This window comes from Chelonia mydas, chromosome 2, assembly GCF_015237465.2.
Source record: "Chelonia mydas isolate rCheMyd1 chromosome 2, rCheMyd1.pri.v2, whole genome shotgun sequence".
NCBI classification, from domain to species: domain Eukaryota; kingdom Metazoa; phylum Chordata; order Testudines; family Cheloniidae; genus Chelonia; species Chelonia mydas.
Genome location: NC_057850.1, coordinates 177273583 through 177299213, shown reverse-complemented (window position 1 = coordinate 177299213; position 25631 = coordinate 177273583). Strand labels below are relative to the sequence as shown.

The following is a 25631-nucleotide window of genomic DNA, read 5'->3' as shown; positions in this document are numbered from 1 at the left end:
AAACAAAGGACTCTGATGTAGTAAGTCAGTGGAGTAGAGGAGATATGATTGGAAGCAGAGAGAGAGGGGGGTTTAAACTTCCATCTTTGAGAAATCTGCTTTGCTTCTGCTAGATCTGTTTGGTGCCCCAAGTCATTGCGAACATCCACTTGTGGCTGGATTTGTGTATTGAGCCAGATGTGTATTCACGTAATCAGATTTAGGGAGTTTAAGAGGTTTCAGAGTAGCAGCCGTGTCAGTCTGCATCCGCAAAAAGAACAGGAGTACTTGTGGCACTTCAGAGACTAACAAATTTATTTGAGCATAAGCTTCCGATGAAGTGAGCTGTAGCTCAAGAAAGCTTATGCTCAAATAAATTTGTTAGTCTCTAAGGTGCCATAAGTACTCCTGTTCTTTTTGCTGAGTTTAAGTGGTCACCTCCACTGGGTGTTTGTTTATTTTTCAGGGCTATGATCTCCTCTGCACATTAAGAGCCTGTCCGCACATAGCTCTTCCACTGCCCATGCAGAAAGGGGCCATATGGCAGTACAATAACACCCCCCCCTCCATCTTGCTGAGTATGGTCTCTTGGCTATACATTTAGTACCCCCTCAAGCTGTATTAACTTTTGCTTGAAATTCAGGTATATTGTGGAATCATCTTTAAAGGAGGCTTCGTGTGTAACTGTCATCAGTGACAAGGATGGAAATCTGATGGCATAATCCCATGAGGAAGCTTGTGAAGTTTTTTGTCCCATAAGTTATTTTTTTCTATGTGGGAGAATGATGTGTTGACTATCATTTAAACAGAGCTATGGCATTACATGAACACATTGATGGGTATCTTGTATGAAATGTATTTATTCATTCATTCACATTTATGTCTAAAAGTGACTAACCTTAGCTCTAGGCACTACAAAACATTTGCATGAAAAACAAGGAGGGATTTTAAATGAGCTGCATTGGAGGGTGCACCCATCCCTATCCCTGACACAAGATCATCATGTCGTTAAAAGTAGTAACTTCAGATGGGTCTGTGCAAATGAATCTTAGCTAAAAATTGCCCTTGACAAAGCATGGAAGTGTGAGGCTGTTCTGATGAACTATATTGGACATTTGGTAGGTGATTCAAATATGGCTCTGATTTTGCAAAATGAAGTAAAATCTAATTAAGCTGGCCCAAGGGACTGCATGGCACAGAGGCTAACATCTAATTTTGCGGTGACTTGTAGATACTTTGTGTGGTGTGTGTTTGTATGTATAGATGCTTAGCAAAAGCTCTGGTTGGTATAGTATATAGGTTGTGGTAGCAAAAGCAATAGATGTGTGTGTGGGTCTAGATCTAGATACCTTGTTGAATTGTCAGGTGGCTGCTGATTAAATGGAGAAGATTCCAATTGCGAGGGTTGGAAGTGGTTAGCTAATTCATTCTCTCTCAAACATAAAATCCATGACAGGTTGATTTGGGGAGGGGAAGCAAAGAATGTTGTTTCCCCCCATAGTTGATGCATTGAAGACTTCAGGAGCCTCCCTTCCTTCCACCAGCTTCCTTGTTGCCCCTTCTTATCCTCTGCTACCTCCATGCCCTGGAGGAAAAAAAATCTCCCCCTCTATCGTTTAGGAATTAAGTTGTGGTATGCTAAGTCCCAGTTTATTTTAGATAGTGTAATGAAATCACCTGCTATAGTGTGAATGGATACATCATATTTGTACTCTCACCACCAAGCTGATGCCTTGTACACAAATGTCTCTAGATTTCAGGAACTGTCTTAAGCAAAACAGCTCATGAGTCATGAAGATAGGGGGGGTAGCAGAGTACATGACTTGGAGTCCAGGGCCCAGCACTCTATTCCTAATTTGCCACTTGCTCATGATGGGACTTTGGATTAGTTGCTGAACCTCTGTGTGCCTTAATTTCCCCGTTTCTAGAATGGGGTTATTAATAAAAGCCCACCTTTTATAAAGTGATTTGAGAACTTTATTTTTTGCAAATATTTGTATTAAAAAACGAACAATGTCGTTAAACATAAATACATTAGACAATGTGATGAAACTCAGTGGTGAGGCGGAGAGGAATTTTCTTTGAGCTGGATTAGACGAGACTCTTGTGTGAATGATGACATTTTTTTTGAAAACCCAAACGTTTCCTGTACTAGGGACAAAACAATGGCAGTATCAGATAGTATCCTGAGTGGCTTTATTGGTCAGCTACAGTATTTGATGTCTGCCACTCTGGAGCTCCTCAGCAATATGACTAAGTTTTCCTTGCTGTCTGTTTTTGGCATATCTTTCTGTAGTGAAGAAAACTGTTTAATGCCTAAAGAGTAGGTCATGCCTGAGACTAGAATGATCTATATTGGGTACTTTTATGGCCTGCATTACTATAAAATAAGATTGGGAGGCACTCAGATGCTAATGTATTTATCCTTGCAATTCCCCATCAAGGTAGGCGAGGAGTACTGTTGTTTCCATTTTGCAGATGGGGAAACTGAGACATGGAGAGACTCAGTGACTGGTCCAAGGTCTCCTAGGAAGTCTGTGGCAGAATAGGGACTTGAGCCCTGGTCACCTGAGTTCCAGGCTAATATCCTCAGCATCCTTCCTCACTATATAGGCTGCAGAACTCTGTTCCACTCTTATTGTTGCAGAGATCTCAGTCAAAGGTTCCTTTTGCTCCAGGAGCCTCTCCCCTGGCTCAATTAAAAATATCTTCCCCTTGGTTGTGTGGGATTCCTAAAGCAGTCAGTCCCACCCACCTCTAATTATCTGACTTTCCACTGTTCTGCAGACATGGGTTTCAGTGGTCAGTATCCACCTTAAACTGGCAGTGCCTGGGCACTGTCCATTCCAGGAAAACTAAAAAGGACTCCACCCTGAGTATGTACTGGCTCTGGCTGAGATTGAATTGGCCTGTTCTTTTCTGAATGGAAAAAAAGGGAAAGATTCCAGTTCAGAGCTGAATTTGAACAGCAGGTGTCCAGCTCTATTGTAACTTTGAAATGTCTGCTATTAGTTAACGAACGTAAATAATAATTAATGGAGGTCACTGACTGCAGCGCATGACATGCATATTTTGGTAATCTTATTCTCTTGTAATGATGGGCGAGGCCAGTGGTTTTCCATTGTTGGACCCTCATCCCATTTATCAATATGGAAAGGGCAACATGCTGGAGATCCCATGATGCCTGTTCATGACCCCCAGGTTGAACAGCCATGGGCTAGACCTATTTACCATTGTGGGCCACATCCAATACTACCTGTATGGCCTTGAGGATGTCACATGGGCCGCAGCATTGTGCTGATTGGGCCGCAGGTTGGGAGCCACAGGGCTAGACCAAGCACAATAGCCTTCATGCTCAGCCGTACTATGTGTGTGTGCAGGGAGACAAAAACATGATCTCATCGTATTAGGGTACAGGATTTAAATCACCTAGAGCTGCACAGTTTTTCCAGGGCATTGTGGGAAGAATCCGCTGAACTTTATCTGGGTATCTGAAAATTTTTACTGTGAGGATTTATGAGGTGATTTTTAAGGGGGGGCCCAATCCTTTGGGAAGGGTTGGATGGAATTTGGCCTCCTTCGGCCCTGTAAGTTTGGGGGTGGAGTTTGAAGGACAGTTCATCGGCCAGAGCCCGTGTTTTGAGTAAGGGGGTGATCTCTGGTAACCTTATTAACGTGTGTAGGTTCTTTTATTGTTTTTAATATGTTTTCTCTGTTACAATTTTACCTTAAGAATTAAATATGCTTCTTTGGAAAGACGTGTGGTAACTTAACTGTGGCAATTACACTATGTACTGTTTCTGAGGAGCGAGAGACAGCAGGTCTGGTTAGGCAGAATGTTGTTTGCTGGGGATATCACAGTATAAGCAAGGAGCTGTGGAGTCTGGAAATACCCCAGTCAGAGGTGCAGGAGTTAACTAAGAACAGAAACAGAAGGAAGAAAGCAACAAAGGGTGCAAGATCTCTTCAACATGCCATTCTTTAATGCCTCAGAAAATTTCAGCTTTGAGAAACCTTCAGAATGGACAGACTAGAAACAATACTGTCCCAGACTTAACACTGCAATCAAACTCCACAAAGAAATTGGGGAGATATAGGTATCATCTTTAATTTGTGCTACGGGGAAACAAGAAGAGCATATCTTTAAATCCTTTGGCTTTACTGAAGACAAGCCACAAAGATAACCACAAAAGGGTTCTGATTATGTTTGATGTATACTTTATACTTCAGAGAACTGTGGTTTATGAAAAAGCAGTTTTCTCCCGAAAATTCAAGAACCGGGGGGAAAATGTTGAATGTTTTACAAGAGCTCTGCATACATTGGCTGAAAACTGATTTTAGGAATGCAAAACATGAATATATCAGAGGCAGGCTGGTTACTGGGTTAACAGATGATAACCTTTCACAACAACTACAGCTGAAGAGCAATTTAACCCAAGCCACAGCTATACGGAAAGCAAAGCACTCAGAATTAGTCAGAACAAAAGGCAGGAGCAATTTGAAAAAACCTGAAACTAGCTTAGAAACTGTGAACAGACACTTGAGTATTAAAAGTCATTAGCACATAATCCCTGAGGCAGGGAGAGAGAATTCCCAGACTAAGAGGGGCAAAGTCCAGCCTACATGTATAAGGTGTGGAAAAAGTCATATCCCAAGAGATGATGCATGTCCAGCCAGAGGCATACAGTGTGTAATGCATGAAATATGGACATTTTGCAGCTGTTTGCCACACCAAAGCAGTTAGGGAGTTGACTCATATTGCAGACAGTCAAGAGCTATTGTTTCTGGGATCTATCACTTGTGATGACATAGAACCTGCCTGGAGAGAGAAACTGAATATTCGTGGCAAGACATTGACTTTAAAATTGGCTCGAGAGCTGACATTACAGTCATTTCAGAAGGGACATACAATCACCTTCAACCCCTTGCAGAGCTGAAGTCACCTGACACAGCTCTGGCTAGCCCATAGGTATAGTTTGATTGCTATATTGCTGGGGGGTGAGGGGGGTGAAAGTAAGCCGGTGCGCCCCGGTACGGTGTACTGGCAAGAGCTGGTGCGCCGTACCGGGGTGGATCGGCTTCCCCAGGCGCAATTTAAAGGGCCTGTGGCTCCCAGCAGCGGCTGGAGCCCCCGGCCCCTTAAATTGCTGCCAGAGCCCCGCTGCCGGAGCCCTGGGGTAGCAGCAGTGGGTCTGGGGTGGCGATTTAAAGGGCCCGGGGCGGTAGCAGTGGCCGAGCCTTGGGCCCTTTAAATCATCCCCGGAGCCCCATCGACGCTTCCCCAGGGCTCCAGCAGGCTCCGGGGACGATTTAAAGGGCCTGGGGCAGTAGTGGCAGCCAGAGCCCCATCCCCAGAGCCCTGCTGCCAGAGCCCTGGGGAAGCGGCAGCAGGGCTCTGGGGACGATTTAAAGGGCCCAGGGCTCCAGCTGCCGCTACCACCCAGGGCCCTTTAAACTGCTGCCAGAGCCCCCGGCTGCCGCTGTTACCCCGGGGAGGGGGAAGGAGGCCCTTGCCAGTACAGGGTGGGCTGGCGCTGGCTCTGACCTCCCTCAGCCCCGCCCCTTCCGGGGGCCAGAGCCGGTCACAGCCCAGCCCCGTACCGGTAAGTCCCTGGACTTGGCCCCCCCCCCAGGGGTGAAAGTAAAGCACATGTGCAAACACACATGCTCACACATGTGCATGCTGAAGCCAGTTTCCTTGGCTCAGGAGCTGCAGAAGTGCCCTAAAAGTGTGTGTGTGTGTGGGGGGGGGGGTCCACAGGTGCCCGAACCATGGCTACGCCCCCCATGCCGCACTGCTTCGCCCCCAGCCTCTGCCCTCATGCCTTCTTCCTGAGCCCCCAGCTCATGCTGCCCCTTCTCCCTGAGGCCCCACCCCTGCACCACCTCTTCCCCCCAAGACATGCCTCCTTTCTGCTCCTCTCCCCATCGCACTGCCTTTGCCCCCCTCCTCCATTCTGGTGTCCCTGCCTTGGCTCACTGGCGCTCTCTCTCCCCATCTGCAGTGGGTACCTGGGCTGCTGGTGCTGGGGTGGGGGGGGTGATGGGCTGGCTTAATGGGGAAGCCCCGGCTGCTGCAGCGATGTCGCTGCTCTGGTGCTGCTGCGGACACCTCCCTGCTACGGCTGCTGCTACTGCCGCCGAGGGGACGCCACATGCCTGGGGCCCTGCTTCCCCCCCGCCCACTCCTGTATCCCCTTCTCTTCCCCATCCCCTCCCCCTTCCTCTGCCCACTGTCTGCTACCACATCCCATCCCCTTCTCTTCCCCCTGCCCCATCCCACTGTCTTTTCGCCTCATCTTTCTTGCCCCCACCCCACCCTCCTTACCCTGCTTCCCCCCCCCCCCCCCCCCCCCCGACTCACCATTGTACAGGCAACAAGCAGGCACTAGGAGACAGGAGGCAGCTTCCAGCTGCTGAGGCAGGGGCCTGGAGCACAGAGAAAAAGCTGCTCTGTCATGCTCCCCGCAAGCCAAAACGTGCCGGGGGCAGAGGGGAGGCACAGCGTGGGAAGGACAGAGCTCCCCTCCCAAAGCAAGCCCTGCAGGGCAGCTCACTGCTCACGGAAATGGGGTGGGGGGAAGTGGCACGTGATCCTGCATGACCTCCCCTCCGCCCCCCACCCCACACCTCCATTCTGTTTGGTGGGTAATGCTCCCCGTACATTCCCCCAAACTGAGCCCATGGGCTAGCCCTGGAGGTATGCAGAACAGCATGAGCTAGTTCATCACAGAAACCTCTTACAAGGACAAAACCTTTGCATTCAGAGTGCACATGATCAAAGACAGACAACCTTCTCAGCCTCCTCATGGCTGCCGTGATGGGCCTAGTGAGAAAGATGGAAGAACTTGACAGAGGATTTGATGGTATTGGACTTTTGAGAAGAGATTCAATCCAAATCAACTTGAGACAATGCTGTACCATACAGTGTTCAAATACTTCTTCCTGAGGATCCTTGGAAGAAACTAGCTGCAGATTTATGGAGATTCTGGGGATATCATAACTTGTAGTCGTGGACTATTTTTCTAGGTATGTAGAAGTAATGTACTTGAAAGACATAACATGTCGCAGTGCTATCGAGAAACTTAAGTACACTTTTGCTCACTTCGGTATTCCAGAACAATTAGTGATGGACAATAGCCCACAATTCACTTCAGCAGAATTCAAATGATTCCAAATGAAATATGATTTTGATCATATTACTAACATTTCACATTATCCACAAGTCAGTGGAGAGGCTGAGAGTATACAGGCAGCCAAGAACTTCCTGCAGCAGATCAACACCAGAAGCGGCTAATAGATGTAGTCCAGCACAACTCATGATGGGAAGACAACGCAGAACGACTGATCCAACTTTGCAAAAGAACCTGTCTCCAGAGTGGCCAGACATGAAAACAGTAGCCAAATCAGATAAAAAGACTAACAGCTTACACATACTTTTACAACGGTTATCACTCAGAGACCTGCTAGGTCTAGAACCAGTGTCTGGGTTCATGTCATATTGGATAGAGAAAGAGGATGGACAACTCTTGCTGTCATGAAGAAAAAGAAGTTGGTACCCAGATCATATGTAATTGAGAACAACAGTGGAGAGTTCAACAGAAATCATTGACATCTACACTGTGTTCCTCAGAAACAACAATCAGCAGAGCAAACTCTACAGATGACAGATGCAGAACAACAAAACGACGACTCAAGGATTCCAAACCAACCACAGCTAGTCGTTCCATCTGATGGACAGCCAGATGACCACTTCTTACACATTCAGGTTGTGTAATTGGAAAACTGGTATGATACAGAACTGTTTAACAGACTGATATGTACCACCTTCAAAGACTGTGTGATGGTGTAAACATTGTAAATGGTAGGAATATAGAAATTAAAGGGGGGATGTAATGGAATGCAAAACTGTAGCATAATGCTCAACAGCTAGGTGTCACTGTGCATAAAATACCTTACTTAAATGAACTTAAGCCATACTTGGCAGATCACTGATTCCATGACTTTCAGAGACCTCTGTGACATTTTCCCATCCCGGGGTGGCAGGCCGGAGATGTCAGCTAGTGGGCGGGACTGCGGAGCTCCCAGCCGCCATGGGTGACGGGTGCTGGACCCCGTCTTCCTCAGTGGGGCTCGGGGTCTCTTCGCTTCCCCCCTCCCCCAGCTCGGGCTTCAGTCCTCCCCCTGTCAACCCCATTTTGTCATGGTTATTTTTAATAAAAGTCAGGGACAGGTCACAGGCTTCTGTGAATTTTTGTTTGTCTGTGACCTGTCCGTGACTTTTTTACTAAAAAATAACGGTGTCAGAATCTTAACCTCATTTATGATCAACCCATCTGGTGTGTATAAGCAAGCTCTGTGACCAGTCCATATCTGGTCCAGAAGAACATGAAGATACATTTTTGCTTGATGATTTATACTTACTAATTGCTAGATAGCAGCTTTGGTTAGGGAGCTTTTTTCAGACAGCTAATTTCCTTGGAGAGCACCTCTTCCTCTTGTTTGTCCAGTTTTCTATCTTTTTGTTGTTGTTAGGTAGATATGTCCATGTTTAATATATTATTGCTTCATCAAAGGATACAAAGCAAGGCCCTGCTGAAATCCAAAGCCAGCTTTTGTGGAAAGGAGAAACGATTGTGTTTGGCTTTAGATGATATGATAAATGGTGGTATATGAGTACTGAGCCTTAGGTACAGAATTTTCCTCTGAGTACATTTACTGAACAAATTCATTTCCGTCCACCTTTCCCCAATTAGAGAAGTTCTTATATGCTTTAGTTTAATAAAATAATAATTGCTGGCCTTCCCCCCCCCCATTTTCCTATGCTAACCCGTTGTAAATGTGAAGCTCTTTTCTTTGTGTAACACTGCTTCATGGGAACACCTGGAGCCCTGGGCGAGCTCCCTAGCTGATTTCACCCCTCTCCCTCCCCTCCCCGCACCCGCCACCCACACTGTTCTGACTTGGCTGTTTTATTTAATAGCAGGATTCTTCTGATCATTTATAGCCCCTTTGGAGTTCACTCCCCTGGATTGAATTTGCTTGAATATTTTCCTAGACATATTCTCTAAATAATTTGTTCTTATTTTAGCCAGTGCATGTAATTAAATCCTGGAAGGCTTTCAGGAACGTTAATTGCTTTTCTTGAGGGAATTGAATTCAGGCTTTTGCACCTGACTCTATGGGATATTTGATTTAATAGACAAGTTTATCATAGGGACATAGAGTTTAAGGCCAGAAGGGACCACCAGATCAGTCTGACCTCCTGTGTATCACAGGCCACCAACACCACTGAGCACTCACACACAAACCCAACAACCAAAATTAGACCAAACTGTTACAGTACTCAGGAAATTAAACTATTATGTGCCACAGGGAGAAAATAGGAGGAACTGACGTACACCAATGCCTAAAGTTCCTTCAGTGACAGGGAAATGATCAGGTGGGACATAGCCAGATGGTCCTGGCAAATGACCCACCTGATCACCTTCCCAACCTTACATATGGCAGTCAGTTAGACCCTGAGCATGTGAGCAAGAGTCAGACTGCCAAAGTTCCACAAGCAGTCCAGTGAAGCAGAGGGTGGCTGGGTGGTTTCAGGAACTACTACTTTACCTTGTGATCAGTAGATATTTCAATCTAATAGCTTCGCTTTTAAGGGCAAATTGAAAATTTATGGCCAAGATTTAAAAAAATTGAGGCCTAAAATTAGGCTTATAAGGGCCACATTTAGGCGCCTACATACATGGCCTGATTTTTAAAAATTTAGATTGAATTTCCAGTCACTGAAGGATGGATTCTGCTACCTTTACTCATCTTGAGTAGCATCATGGGACTACATGTGGAACAAGGTGTGTTGGCTCAAAGTGGGTAACGGTCGCAGAATCTGGTTCTGAATGAACTGACCATTGTCTGATCCAACTAAATGAAAAGGTTGGGTTTTGAGGAGTTACTCCTTTTTTTCTCCCCATTCTCCTCAAGACTCCCACGTTAGCTGGCCAGTTGCCCTGGAAGGAAGGAAGGAAGGAAGGACACAGCTCTTTCTGAAACCTAACACCAAGAACTTTTAGGGCTTGGGGCTTATTTTGGAGAAGGCCCCAGATTTCCAGATGCTTATCTGAATTTCTTGGGGGTTGAGATCTCACAAGAATTCATTTATTTTATGTTTTTATTTGTTGCAAGATTTGTGATACTTTCTCTTTCAGGTTTGGCTAGAAATACTACAAACACAGACTTTCTCATGGTGCTATATTTAAGTCGTTCCACTTCTGTTTGTAGAACTAGGAAGTACAGAGACATACGCAGAAATGATAAGTAACTGGGAAAGGGAAGAGGGGAAAGAGCGTGACCTTTCTCAAACTTCTAAACAAAAGTTTAGCTAGCTCAAGGTTCCAGTCCATCCTTGTTTTTATCCAACTTGGTTGGTTCATCCCGAACTACTGCACACTGCTTATAGGAACTGGTATATTGGCCAGGACTCCAAGGTTAAGTACTTATTCTGTTTTTTGAAAGTAACATGGAGTTTGGTTAGGGCACTAGTCTGGGACTTGGGAGAGCTGGGCTCATTTCCCTGCTCTTCTACAGAATTCCTGTGAGGCCTTGGGCAAATCACTCTTTGACTCAGTTCCCCATCTGTAAAATGGGGATAACAGCACTGCCCTACCTCAGAGGGGTGTTATGAGGAGAAATACTAGAACTAGTTGGAAATTTTCCAGTGGAGTGTTTTTCTGCTGGGAAATGCCAATTTGTTGAAATTGACGCATTCTGTGGGAACATGTCAATTTCAATGAGATTTCCACAAAAGCCACCCAGCTCCTCAGCAACTGCAACCTGCGGAAGCTGCTTCTGTCTGTTCCAGCCAGCTTAAATTTTCCCTGGCTCCCATGGCTGGTTTCTCACTGGAAATTTTTCCCTCCCAATCCATCGTGACTTGCGGGAAAGATGCTGCATAGGTCTTAGTGGTCCCCCCCCCCCCCCCCGCAGGAGAAGGGGGTCACCTCTGCACAGTTCTGTGTTGGGGAGATTGGACCATCTTTCCTTCTCCCTCCCCAGTACTACAATACCTGTGAAGATGCGCCTGGCATTTAACTCCTGTTGGTTTGAGTTTCTCTGGCATAAGAAAATGTTACTAATGTTTGCAAGGTAGTTAGGCATCTGCTACACTTTAGGTTTGAGTGGTTTAAATGGGCAACCATTTATCTGATCAATAATTGTAGGAAACTTAGTACCTGCTCTTTTGACTTGAAGAACCAAGCCAGTAGATGTAATAACAAAAGTCTGGGATTGTTACCCAGTTTCTTAAATTCATTTAAAATGCTATATTTTTAAAATACACCTGATATATTTGGAAATGCAGCACGTTTTTAGTAAGTTACTGAATTTTACAGAGATACAATATACAAAAAATAAACTGTAGGGTGAGATGATTTTACAGTTAACGCTCCTCTTTCCTTGAGAGCTCAAACCACCTTTAATGTACTTAGACACATCAGCAGTTAGGGCCAAATTCTGAGCAGGGGAGCAAAACCCATGGAAAATGTTTTTTCTCTGAGGATTAGAGGGACATGCTAGTCTATTGTACTTCATTTTGAGGGCCACAGCTCATCTTAGTCCCATAATTCCATACTTTCCACATAAATCCTGTGTACCCTTACATTTGTTGTTGAAAATTATTTACTTAAGAAATAATGTATCATGGGACTGAGGTACCAGAAAATGTTGTTTACACTAAAGGAAATCCCAAGCATTTTAAGTGTCCTGCATGAATAATTTTTTGAGTTCCTCTTTTTGGATCTTTGTCTTTAAGTAGTTGGAGGTTGTGAAATGTGTAAAATGCAGGGAGATGGAATCCTTTGCCCCAAATGGCCTCGTTGTCTGTGCAATTGGGCAGTGGTCTCTGTTCTAAGCAATGGGAGAAGTAGTCATCATATTCCCCCAATCTCTTAACAGGATACAGACTCAATGGATCCATGCTGTTGTCGGACACTGTGGACATGCTCCTGTCATATCCCCAATACACCGACTACTGACTTCCACATTTAGATGTGGAGAATTGCCAGCAAGCTGTACTTGGCCACACTTAGGGGAATGTGGCATTCTTAAGCACGTATCCTCTCCTGCCTGCCCCTTTGCTTACCTAGTGGAAAGGTGCCATCTCTGTTGCCACTGAAGCTTTGTGTGCCCATGCACAGTGCTACAGAATCTTGGTCCTTTTCCTCTCTTCATTTTCCCAATCCATTTAATTTGATAGCTGCATTGTCAACTCCCAGTGGGTTTTACAAACATTCAAGAGGCTTGACTGTAGTTCTGTTATTCTGGCATTATTTTAATGGTCAGTAATTTGAAAGTCAGAATTGCATGCTTTGCTTAAAGGAATGATGTATTTTCCTAGTATAAACAACATGATGACAAATGGGTAAAATTTTACTTTGTTTATAGATGAGTGAATTGGTTTGATGAATATGTCCTGGCACCTCAAACTCTACACCAACCCAAGTCTTTCCCAGGGTTATGAAAGAGTTTCGTTCAATTATTTTCCACATTTATATATATATTTTTTTCGTTCATACTATTTGGAACCAGAAACAGGAGTGCCAAAAATATGGGCTAGGATGTCATTATAGCCTGACCAGAAACAGGAATGCGCTGAAGAAAAGCCATGAGAGTCTGTTTCTGGTGAGCTTTCCAGTTCAGTCTGACAGAGTCTAAGAGCTCTAGATAAAGAGAAGATTTGACTGCCTCTGAATCGCTTGAACTTCGCTCCTCAGTACTTTGTATCATGACCTTCAAGTGTTCTTAATTTTACTGAAATACATTGCTTTGGGAAGAGGAGTCTGATTATACCAGAGTCCCCCACTATAATAGCTTTCTCCTCTGTTTTTCACAGACTATTTTTGAGAGGAATTGTCAATCAGATGATTGTGCTGCTGATTTGAAACTTCAGGGTAAATTATTGCTGTCTAGGTGAGTGAATTAAACTTTTTTCTTGTTCTTTCTTGTACATACTTGTATGTAATTGATTTTAATTAAGGGCATAGTGAAAACCCAATGTAAAGATCCACACCTTGTATATGCAACTTCTTGCACGACATTCAGATTATTATTAATTATATTATGATAGTACCTAGAGAGAGACTGAGATCAGACCCCTGTTATGCTAGGTATTGTGCATGCCCAAGACAGTCACTGCCTGAGAGAGTTTACAATCTGAACAGACAAAGGCGGGGAGGGGAATTAGAAGCACAGAAATATGAAGTGACTTGTTTTAAGTCCCATAGTAGGTCAGTGTCAAAGCATAGGTTTTCTGTCCAATGCCATCTTCACTAGATCATGCCGCCTCTCAAAGAAGGTGATGACAAAGTAAAGCTGCGTGAAGCATCTCCATTTTCCTTAGTAAAAATTTGTTTAAAAAAATCTCAAAATATTGCAAATGTCATAAAATCCTTTGTGGTGTTAAAATTTTATCCTACTCCCCTTTAATTTCATAAATTCGTAGTCTCTGCAGAATTATTTGTCTTCATTTGTCAGTTTCACAATCATTTTGTCAATATTTAGATAGCTTTTCCTTTTAACTCCACTTTTCATCTCACATGGTAAAACTCGCCAAGTGGCACTGATGTGAGGTTTTTCTTTTGTCTCATTTGGCTTATGATCCAAGAGAAAGGCATATTGTATTGCTTGGTCAGGATGTGCTTATTTCATTTCTGGATTTTTTTCAGGTTAAAGGTGAACCTTATGTATCACTTCTGTTTCCTTTTTCCTAGCATTTTTAGCACGCTTTTAGGGAGTGAAATGCTGATCTGAAGTATTTAACCATGTTTCAGGTGTTTTGCTGTTTGATGCAGATGTTGTCTGTGAAACCCTTAGCTCTCAGGCCAGGAAAGAATAAGTCAAAAACAGTAAAGTCAGCAGATCTAAAAGTATTTTGCACAACTCTACAGTGTTTTATAATTGTAACTAGAGATAGGCCTGAACCAAAACCCTGAAAGCAAACTCTGAGAAACTATGACCAGCTCCAGCTCTCATTGAAGTAAGCAGGAGTATTTCCATTGACTAACTGGGAGTTGGATTGGGTTCTCAAGCTATGGATTCCAAGCTTGCAGTTTGCCTTTTACCCCCCACCCTCCAAACCTGGACTTGTTACCTTATACAGAATGTTAAAGGTGTACAAAATGCACACTGGAGAACTGTGTTTTATTTCCCCCCCTATTCTTCAGACCAGAGATAATCCAGAAAACTAGGGGATAAATCCTGAAGACACTTACTTGCTATGAGTCAGTCCTCTGAAGTCATGGCAATAAGCAATATAGTTAGTAGTGTTTGGGGGATTGCTAGTTCCTTCAGCTGTCTAGATTTAAGCCTGATTTTATTATTTGAAAAATAAGCTGTTGATTTCCCCTAAACAAATAAAAACCATGACTGTAAAACGAGTGTAGGGTATTCTAATACAAGACAACACTGATACAGCAAGTGCTGATCAAACCTCTCAGTTCTTCATTTTAGTTCATCTCTGAGTTACTATTTGAAATATACGGGATGTCTTCAAATAGATAACAAATTCTGTTGATTTGCTGTTGTGTTTAATCTCCAAGACTGTCCGTTTCCTGTTTTTAGAAAACACCTATAACATTCTTCCATCTAAAGAAATTAGAATATGTATTATTATTGCCTGTTTAAAATTCAAAGGCTACTCTGGATTCTGGTTTTGCATAGGTTGGGAAAGGTGCCTATCCTGTATAGTATGACTAATTTCTCATACACGCAATGCCATATGCTGAAAGATTGTATATAAGCATTTTTTTTTGTAATTCTTCCTGTCTACGTAACAGAAGTTGTTACAGACCTTCAGTCATTTCCAGTGCTTATACACCAGAATGAATTGAAGTATTTACAGGATCATTGCTTTTTTGTACTAGACATTTTTGGACCTGATTCTGTTCTCATGTACACTGGAAAAATTGCTCCATTTATGTCTATACAGTTCCATCAATGTAAAAAAATTGGTATAAGTGGAAGTCCATTAGTTTCTCATTGTAAATATTTCTGGTTTGAATGCTTTTCAGTAACCTCAGCACTTAAGAGTCATAAGGTACACACAGTGCTAAATGCTTTACAGTACATTGTTTTGTTTCACATCATATAGTGCAAATTTTCTAAGTAGAACATCTAACTCTCAAAGATTAGGTTACCATCATGAGAATTAATTGTAGTGATCACCATTATACCGTGAGGTACCACACACCAACTCTGTTCTGGGGCTACACAAGGAATGAATTTGACCCAGTGAGAACTACATAGTAAAAACGTCATCCAGTACTTTGGAAATGTATCCCTAGATGGCATACGCTTAACAAGCATATTGAACTAGGTAACAAGAAACAAAAATAATAGCTTGTTGGCAAGAGCCAGCAGGTCTGCTCTGAATTTCTTTGTAGCTTTTTATTGACTAAGATGCTTTGGGTACAGATTATCTTCCCTTGTTCAGTATTTAGGCTTAGCAGAATTTAACTGTCAACAAGGCATGTCAAAATATACTAAGTAATTTTCCTTAGGCAAACTTAGAGTTTGATTTATCTGTGAATTTTGATGGTCATCAATGGAAATATATTTTCATTGGTTTGTATGCATGTACAGTACAATTGACGTTTGCTGACGTTTACTGAAAAAATCAACTACATCCAAGCTAGGCTGTCAAGTGATTAAAAAAATTAATCATGATTAATTGCACGATTAAACAATAATAGAATACCATTTATTTAAATATTTTTGGATGTTTTCTACGTTTTCAAATATATTGATTTCAGTTACAACACAGAATGCAAAGTATACAGTGCTCACTTTATATTTATTTTTGATTACAAGTATTTGCACTGTAAAAAAACAAAAGAAATAGTATTTTTCAGTTCACCTAATACAACTACTGTAGTGAAAACTCTTTATCATGAAAGTTGAACTTACAAGTGTAGAATTATGTACAAAAATAACTGCATTTAAAAATAAAACATTGTAAAATTTTAGAGCCTACAAGTCCACTCAGTCCTACTTCTTGTTCAGCCAATCGCTCAGACAAATAAGTTTGTTTACATTTGCAGGAGATAATGCTGCCTGCTTCTTGTTTACAGTGTCACCTGAAAGTGAGAACAGGCATTCGTATGGTATAGCCAGCGTCACAAGATATTTATGTGCCAGGGTGCACTAAAGATTCATATGTCCCTTCATGCTTCAACCACCAATCCAGGGTACATGCGTCCATGCTGATGATGGATTCTGCTCGATAACCATTCAAAGCAGTGCGGACCAGCACATGTTCACTTTCATTATCTGAGTCAGATGCCACCAGCAGAAGGTTGACTTTCTTTTTGAAGGTTCAGGTTCTGTAGTTTCCGCATTGGAGTGTTGCTCTTTTAAGACTTCTCTAAGCATGCTCCACACCTAGTTCCTCTCAGATTTTGGAAGGCACTTCAGATTCTTAAACCTTGGGTTGAGAGCTGCAGCTATCTTTAGAAATCTCACATTGATACCTTCTTTGCATTTTGTGAAATCTGCAGTGAAAGTGGTGTTCGTTTTGGGAACATGTGCTGGGTCATCTTCCGAGACTGCTAAAACATGAAATATATGGCAGAATACAGGTAAAACAGAACAGGGGACATACAATTCTCCCCCAAGGAGTTCAGTCACAAATTTAATTAACCCATAATATTTTTTAACAAGTGTCATCAGCATGAAAGCATGTCCTCTGGAATGGTGGCCGAAGCATGAAGGGACATAAGAATGTTTAACATATCTGGCACGTAAATACCATGCTATGCTGGCTACAAAAGTGCCATGCAAATGCCTGTTCTCACTTTCTGGTGACATTGTAAATAAGAAAGGGCGGCATTAACTCCTGTAAATGTAAACAAATTTGTTTGTCTTAGTGATTGGCTGAAGAAAAAGTAGGACTGAGTGGATTTGTAGGCTCTGAAGTTTTACATTGTTTTGTTTTTGAATGCAGTTATGTAACAAAAAAATCTATATTTTTAGTGGGTCTTCAATAGACCTGCTAAATTGACACTGCTGCATTGATCACAGCAGTGCCGATCTACTGGTAAGCATAGATATAGTCTTAAGCTGGAAATGATGCTAAGTTTGTGGCATGTTCTACTTTTGACTGCTTTTGCACGTGGGTCAGGTGCAGTACACTTGGAAACGATACTACTGCATATATCAAGGCCCTCCACTGGGGATGGGACTCGGCACATGCAGGGAGAGTGCTTGAAGATGGTAAACTATGGAAAAACTTGAACTATTTCAAAAACTTTTGGGTTTGATTTCATGTCTGGGCAAGAACAATATTCTTTGTAGGGCCTGGTGAACGGGTTCACTAATGCCTGAAACAAACTGAAAGGTTATTATAGAACATCCTCAGAAATGTGTCTTGAGGGCCTGGGTAAAGTCCTGTACATTGAGGCAGAGAAGAGACACTCAGTTGTACTAAATAGAAAGGAGATCATTTTGGAGGCTACGGATCATAGACACCCCGCTCCTCCATTGCAGCTTTCTAGCTCCCAGAGTAATTTAACACAGCCTGTACGGTTAGTGTCACTTCAGAGGGTCTTTATAAGTTCTGGCCTGGATGAATCAGTCATGGAAGGGGCTGCCTGCACTCCAGGTAAATAGGGAAGTGGGAACTGAGAATCATTGGCTGCAACTCTTTGTCTTGGGGAAAACAGAAGCTGGGCGAGATGGAGGCTGTGGTGGGGAACTTAAAGTGGCCAGGGCACAGAGACACTGTCTTTACATACGTGCAGCAGCAGATACACATGGCTATGATGTAGCCATGGTCGAGCATAGAAAAGACATCTATCTTGAACGGCCCGTTGCAAATCATCTTCCTTCAGCAAGAGTCAATATGGGAGGATTTAGGCTTCTTAAATCCCTCAGAATTGCAATTTCCAACCTCGGTGGTGGTCGGCCTTGTGGTCTACTTCCTTTGACCCCAGCTCTATAAAGCTTCTGTAAAATCATACCTTCATCTGCATGTTTGATATGACTCCACCACTGCAGTCGTCTTATTCTAAAGTGGTACAGGACTGCAATTTGCTGGGCTCATCTAAGTATCTCCTCTCTGCATACATGACCCCACTTCAAATCTATTTTCCTTAAACTAAAGAAACAAAAACATGACCTTTTAGCGTCTTGGTTGGGAACGGTCTCTGCACCAACATCTTAGAATTGCTGTGTTAGTGAGACCTAGTGACTGACTGTGGAGACTGCAAAATCCGGAAAAGGGTTGCATTTAAAAAATGATGGGCTGATAGTATACATACAATATAAATCCCTTGGCAATCCTAGTAGCGCAACATGCAACCCTAAGGATAACAGGAATAAAATATTTTGCAGTAGAATTTATTTTTATGGCCACAGCCTTTTGGATAGCAATAGGAAACTGGCCATGCATGCCAACCAACCAGCACTAAAAATGTAATAATTTAAAAAGCAGATTACAGACCCACTGTAATAGTTATATTGAATCTAAACTCCAATAACTTTTATGTGTGGACTAGTTCCAACAGAGAGAGAACATTTCTCCTGATATATTTTTAAAAATACATTATTTAGCATTGAAAATAGTCATTATAGATTATACACAGTATGAGAAGTTTCAAAGGAACACAGTGAAATCTGTTTTCTCAACAGAGAATGTCTTTTCCATCAAGTTTCGGAAGTAAGTCTTGTGCTCTCATTGGGCCTCTGTGTAACTGCTCATTTAGAACTTGAAGTGCATCTGTGTCCCCATTATGTGCTGGGTGAAATTCTCCAGCCTGTGTTATGCAGGAGGTCAGACAAGATGACCACAATGGCCCTTTCTGGCCTTAAAGTCTATGAATCTATGTACCCCGACTCTATATGAGGAAAAGAGCACTCTGGCCCTTTCAGATAAAACTACAAGTTGCCAGAGTAGCAGGATGATGAATGTGAACACACATCTCGTTTGACATACTTGAACTGGCTTCAGGTTCTGGTGTGATACCTGCCTATCTGGTCGTAGATTGATGCACTGAGCCATGAAGAACTTGGGAATATGCCTATCTCCACGGGGCAAACCTAAAGACGACATGTCTAGGAATCCCACTGAAAAAAGAGTGCCTGAATCCATATGAAAATGCTATCTAGCATGTGTTGCAGGTATTGGAGATTTCATGCATCCGATGAAGTGAGCTGTAGCTCACAAAAGCTTATGCTCAAATAAATTGGTTAGTCTCTAAGGTGCCACAAGTCCTCCTTTTCTTTTTGTCCCAGTACGTGAGCTATGATTGGCGTGTGTTGAATTAGCAAATCCTTCTGCCCATGTAGGCTGGATTTAGTCTCAAGATTGCCTTCTCCCTCAGGCTACTGTTTGGGAGCTAGCTTAGTGCTGCTGGCACTCAGGTGTCTTTCAGCAAATGTAATGATACTCATTAGGCTCTATTTAGAATGTAATGGAAACGGATAAAAAGTCCTGGAGAATATTTGCTTTTGCTTGTGTATCAGAAAAGATGTTTTTGGAAGAAATAGGCTCTCTCATGAAAAACAAACAAACAAAAGATTGGAGGAAGGTGGCAACTTTAGAGCAGAATAGGCTGGTGCCTTCCTTAAGAGATGTCGCTAGAGAGGAACCCCTGCATGGCTGTGTCACTGTAATGGCAATCTGTGTACCATGGGAAACATAGTAGCATTACTATTTATAGAACAAAATAGTGTTGCTGTGGCTTGTCAGATGGCAGCTGCATTACCCACTGGTGGTGATTGAATTGGCTCACATGTATAGTTTGTAAATCAGTTTTGGAAAGACACAGGACTGCAAGAACCCGTGGATAAAAAAATGCTATATAAATAATTATTATTCATGAGAAAATTTCAAAGGCAGCTTGTGTCCCATCTAATTCTATGACCTAAAGTTACACTTAATCTGTCATTGGAACTAGAATTGCTCACCCGCTAGAATATTTCTAGTTCTATATTTGCCCTCAAGACCAAACCGTGTGGAGAATGAAACAAAGCTATTTTCATGTTGGCTTATACCCTATCTGCTGCTCTTATTACAGACCCAAATTTACCTCCCTCCCACACATACCTGTTGTTCTCACTCTTTAGTACTGTAAATTATTTACATTGGAAATACAGAATTGTGAAATGAAACGTGTAGAACACGGGAGATGTTTGGGGAACGATAGTCCTGTTATGTGAAGAATTTCAAGGTTTTGAAATTTTGTTTTTGTTCCTCACCTGGATGAAAACAGAATCTTTGAAAAGTTTTTGCAAAATGCAATTGTGTTGAAAAGTCTATTTTCAAATGGTAAATGTCAGGTTTTGATTTAGGTGCGTCTTATCTCTGGAAATGATCACAGACTCCACCTTGGACCTCAGAATCTTTTCCATTGCAAACTTCATTGAATTTGATACTTTTTGGCAAAATGTTTTGATTTCTATTAAGTTTTATTTTCCAATGGCAAAATGTTTTGTCAAAAAAATTCCAACCAACTCCATAAAAAATAAAAAAAAATGTCCATATGAGCCGCTAGGATGTGGCCAGAAAAAGCCTAATTCTTTTCCCACTGAAGACAAAGGTAAGACTTCTATTGACTTCTATACTGGGCATTGGATCAACCCTCAAGTTCGTATGCATTTCTCTTGCACCTGTGAAAAGAGTAATTTCTTATAGGTGCTTAAGGATACAATCATTTCATTCACGTTTGCATATGAGAGTTTTGTGGGTGCAAACTGTAAATGCAACTTATGGACTTGCTTCTGCTCCCATTCAAGTCAACTATAAAATTCCCTTTGTTTCAACTGGTGCAGGAGCCTGTGCTTAAAAATGTAGCCCTGATAGTTTCACTACAACCTAGAGTTTCATGTCCAACTGTTACAGAATCTGGGCTGAGGGAATCCAGAAGTAGCAGATAAATGTGTGTTATGATGTACCTTTGCTTTTCACCAACAACAGGGGAATAGCATAGAAAGTAGTTAAATATTTTAAGAATACAGATACTGTATGAGCCCCCAAAAAGGAACAAACAATATTTTGAAGTTCAACAGCTTTTATTAGTTAGTCTATAGCCTTTAACTATAGATATTGTGATTTTTTAAAAAAAGGTTTTTACATTGGTCAGATTTGAAAACTGGTAGAGAAAAGCAGCAAGCTTCTGGCTTAGTGTAGGAAGTAAAATGTTTCATAAGTTTGACTGAGCTCATGCCACAGAGCTTATCTTGCTTTGATCAGGCAATGGGAACTGGTTTTCAGTGAGGCCTCATGTTTCATGGCCTGCGCTTTGTGGTTTTCTGCCCCTACACAGTGTCTTAGCAAAACAGTGGTGATGAGGAAAAAGAATATCCTTTCATTTGGAGCTTAATTACTTTTTCTGATAGGATCTATTTTTTCTTGCTCTGTAGGCCTTCATAACAGATGAAGGGTTTTTATTCCATTTATTTTATCATGCATTAAACAAAAACTTCCTTAATCAATATTTTTATAGTCTGTTTATCCTAGTCAGTTTATTCAGAGCGAGAGATCTTGCCAAATTATCTGCTTTACAGAAACCAAAAGAAAAATTAGTGCACTCTGGAATTTTATCAATCTCAGTATTAGAAAGGAAGGATCAGTGCTCTTGGGGCCTGATCCAAGTCCATTGAAGTAGGTGCTGTCACTTGAAATACATGTCCAATATGATATTAATTTATTGGGTCAAAGGACACTTAGAGTCTGTGGTCAGTTCCTAGTAATATCCTAGGACAGTATTAAGATTTAAGAGGCTCCTTTGTCTTTCCAGTTAGAAGAAGGGTAAATGTGGGACATGTGGGGATTTATAATTTCCTATGTGATGTCTCACACAATCATGCTGCGATATCACACTGTAATATGAACAACTTCATCACTTAGAATTATTATATTGTAGAATAACTGACTGTCATTCCAAAGCAATTTGGTGTAACATAAGGAATAAAATGAAAATGCCTACTATAATATTTTTGTACTTGTGCGTGCAGTACATTTCAAATATCGTGTAGTATATAAGTAACTAAATATTCATAGTTCATTATTTCAAAGAAGCAGGCCTTTTATTCTTAGCCTAGCTCTATTCTTAGCTATAATCTGTTGCTAATGAGGTGTATATTGTATTTGTGGATCATTTTGTTGCATCACATCAAGGATCTGATTTGCAGTTTCCTGAAAGGGCTACCAGCAGAGCCAGTGATTAAACAGAATATAATGTAAGTTGCAGTGGGAGCATCATCTTAGGGAACTAGCTGAATGTTTTCAATTGAGTGTGCATTGGGAGCATCATCTTAGGGAACTAGCTGAATGTTTTCCATTGAGTGTGCATTGGGATGAAGGAATAGTTCCTTGGTTTCCATCTGGCCAGTGGCACTCAGAGCATCATAAATCTATCACACGCAAAAACATCTATTGCAGTGGCCAGTCCTGTGCCTGCTGAGCGTACAGTGATTGAATCACTCCAGATGGTAATGGAACCAACAAGTAATGGGTGATTACAGAGCTCAAAAATCCAGTGGCAATAAAAGAATATGGATTCCTACTCCCTCTTTGCAATGCGCTGCTCTCTCCCAGTCAGGGACTGTGCATAAATGAGACTTAACGCAACTTTATTTTGTAATCATCACCAGGATATATCCACTGGAATATGACTGTCCTGAAGGTTTGATTACAGCAGGGCTTTCAAGATATGTGGCCACTTCCCTTTTGAAGTAACTACTGAACTAATATGAGACCCTGCATTCTTCATGGACATCTCTGCAGTGGTAGACCATTCTATACCAAAGAGGTTGTAGGGCAGAGTACTGTTTCTTGGACTAATAACCAATTATGTCAGTCTCACCAAAGAGAAGGATTGAACTACTGCAATATTGTCATGTATTTTAGCTGCCATTGAGAAATCTAAGCTCAACAGATACTGCACAGATTGACAGCAGCTAGACAAATTTTCTTTTTTACTGCAGTTTACAAAATCCAATAAAGCTGAGCTGCTGTACAGATCAGTCGGTGAGTTGCCTTGTTTGCTGAGGGTAGCAAAACGCTTGAAACAGAGGAGTTGCTGGTGATAATGTTGTATGTGCTGAGTTCCATACTGATTCATTTCTCAGTTAAAAATATCTTAATTAGGCATATCTTCTTGACATAAATCACTTGCTACTGTGTAACAAATTCCTTGTACATTTTTAAGAGTTTTCCTCCCTGGTTAAATACCCGTTGGTTGTGATCTATAAATGACTGGTGTACAGGACTTTTTGTCCCCTTTTCCCTCTTCTGTTCTCAACCGAGCACACTAATTGATTCCATATTTTGCTCCTGCATTCCAGGAAGAGAAAACAAAATCCAACCTGTTTTGTCAGATTTCACAAGGAGTTCAGTTGCTAAAAGATTCATTTTTCCTCAGGAAACGTGTATTGCCTGCTGTCATTGTTAAAGATTTAATCCATCGAAATGTCATGGCACAAAGTACTAAATTTCTCCTCAAAATGTATTAAAGTACTTCTACTAGGCCTATCTATGCTAATCCACCATTGCAACATAACTCATTCCTTTGACCTTTTTAAATAATAAGCAGTAGCTTTTTTTTTTTTTTAAGTAATCAGTGTGGGATCCACATTGCATACATGTAGCACCTACCTCCTGTTCAGTGAGAGTAATTATTCCATCCTCTTATTTACTTCTCTCTCTGTTCTTATTTTAGGCCTGATCCTGCACACACCCATACACGTGAAAAACTTAACTCACGTGTGCAAGCCCATTGACTTCAGTGAGCCTGCTTATGAGAATAAAGTCCTGGATGTGTGTGTATAAAATCGGGGCTTTTGATTATAGATTCGACAGGGATGTTGTGCCTAATTCTCCTTTCACTTATCCTGTTGTTAATCAGAAGTAACTCCACGGAAATCAAGAGAATCCCACTGATGTAAAGCCAGCATGAGTGAGATAAGAATCAGGCCCCCGTTAGCCTTTTTATTTCTGCCTGGAAAGGCTTACACATCTGTGGCTCTGTAGAAATAAGTAGTAATATAAGAAAGTTACCTGTTTTTTGAAGAGTGTAACTAGAGTGGGGGGTGGGGGTGGAGAAAGGGGGTGGCATCTTTCACATGGATTTGCTCACGCACTGCACGTGCCATTTAAAATGTAAAAAATTGAAAGTGTATGTCACTGAACACTGGCATGTCAGTTGGGATGATGTGAGATTTATGTGAGCAGGACCAGCTCTAGGCACCAGCAAAGCAAGCACGTGCTTGGGCGGCATTCTGGGCATCTTTTTTTTTTTTTTTTTTGCTTGGGGCGGCAAAAAACCTAGAGCCGGCCCTGTATGTGAGGAAACTGAATTTGGGAAAGAGGATCTATTTGGCATTCCCAGAGAAGGGCTGAGAATGCTGTAATAATTGTTTTTAATCCCACAGCAGTAACCTCTCCTTTGTTGCAATCCCCCAGTAATGACCAGGGACAGCCGCCAGACAGTATATGTAATCTTTTGTGCCTTCCTTCTTCTGGACCATTAAACTGTGTTCTTGTTTTTTAAAAAAGTGGACACGGAAAAGAAAGAAAAATTGGATCAGACTTTCACTTTTTGTGACCTAATCCTGGGCCCCAGTGTGTGTACAGACTAACTAGCCTGTGTGACAGGATTCTTTCCACAGGGACCAGGAGAGTAAAGAATCCCCCTCTCCTCTTCTAGGCTGCCATGCAACTGTAGTAATATAGCCCCCATGCAGAAAGTGCTGCTCCTTCATCTGGAGAATGGTTTTATAATCAGCTAGCCACCCGTCTTTCCTAGCATAGCCTGTACGCTGAAGTCCTCTGACCTGGAAACCAGGAAGTCCTACAGAGCTCTATGGTCCACAGAGTCTGTAGATCAAAGTCTCCAAGTGCTGTCCCCTTCCTTTCTGGAGCGGATCCCACCAGTGGGGGCAGGGGGAGGGCTGCTGAGGAGACAGCAGGATTTTGGCCCCCCCTAAAGTATGTTAACAAAAGACCAATCAGTAGCTCCTCCAAGCAGACACCCCAGCTTTAGTCAAGATTGACTTTTGGACTGTGAGAAGTGACCTCGAGTGCTTATGGGAATGAAAGGGACAATATCAGAGCTATGCAGCATCCAGTGGTTTTGCTTCACGTGGGTTTGTGTGAACGTTTTTTTTGTTTGGATTTGTTATGAGTCTCCTGCCCCTAAGATTTGCAATTTCCCCAAATCAAGCACAATCTAAACTGTCGATCTTCATATGTTTTCCTGTCAAAGCCAGGTGAAGTGACGAGTTTCGTCAGATTTCACTCAAAACCATAAGTTGGCTGAGGTTCGCCTAAAGGCTTTGCAAATCTCTCTAGAGAGTCTGGTCTGAATTTAGAGTTGGTAACGAAATCCCAAACGGGGTGAATTTTGCATAGTTGGGGGGTTTGTTATAATCATTCCCTACAGCTGTAGTTAATATTCAGTGCCTCATTATGAGTGAGGCTGAACAGTGGCATTGGAAGCGCTCTGATTTTTGCTTGTTGCGGGACGAATGCTATTTATCCACCCACGCCTTCTCTGCATTAGCAAAAGTGGGCCCTTTAATTCTCCCATTGGTACAGCTCCACCCATAGAAGTTAGGACTCAGATGGGTTTAGGCATTTGGTACCCATGTGTTGTCTAATC

The 25631-nt window shown here is 42.1% G+C and overlaps 1 protein-coding gene across 3 annotated transcripts in view; it reads left to right on the top strand.

The window, feature by feature from the left end:
* Positions 1-25631, top strand: part of ITGA9 (integrin subunit alpha 9) — a 291928-nt gene that overhangs the window by 149767 nt on the left and 116530 nt on the right. For all 3 annotated transcript variants that reach the window (XM_007057218.4, XM_043540653.1, XM_043540651.1), the window contains one exon: positions 12866-12942. In XM_007057218.4, coding sequence (XP_007057280.2) covers positions 12866-12942 — 77 coding nt within the window. The remainder of the gene's footprint in view (positions 1-12865; positions 12943-25631) is intronic.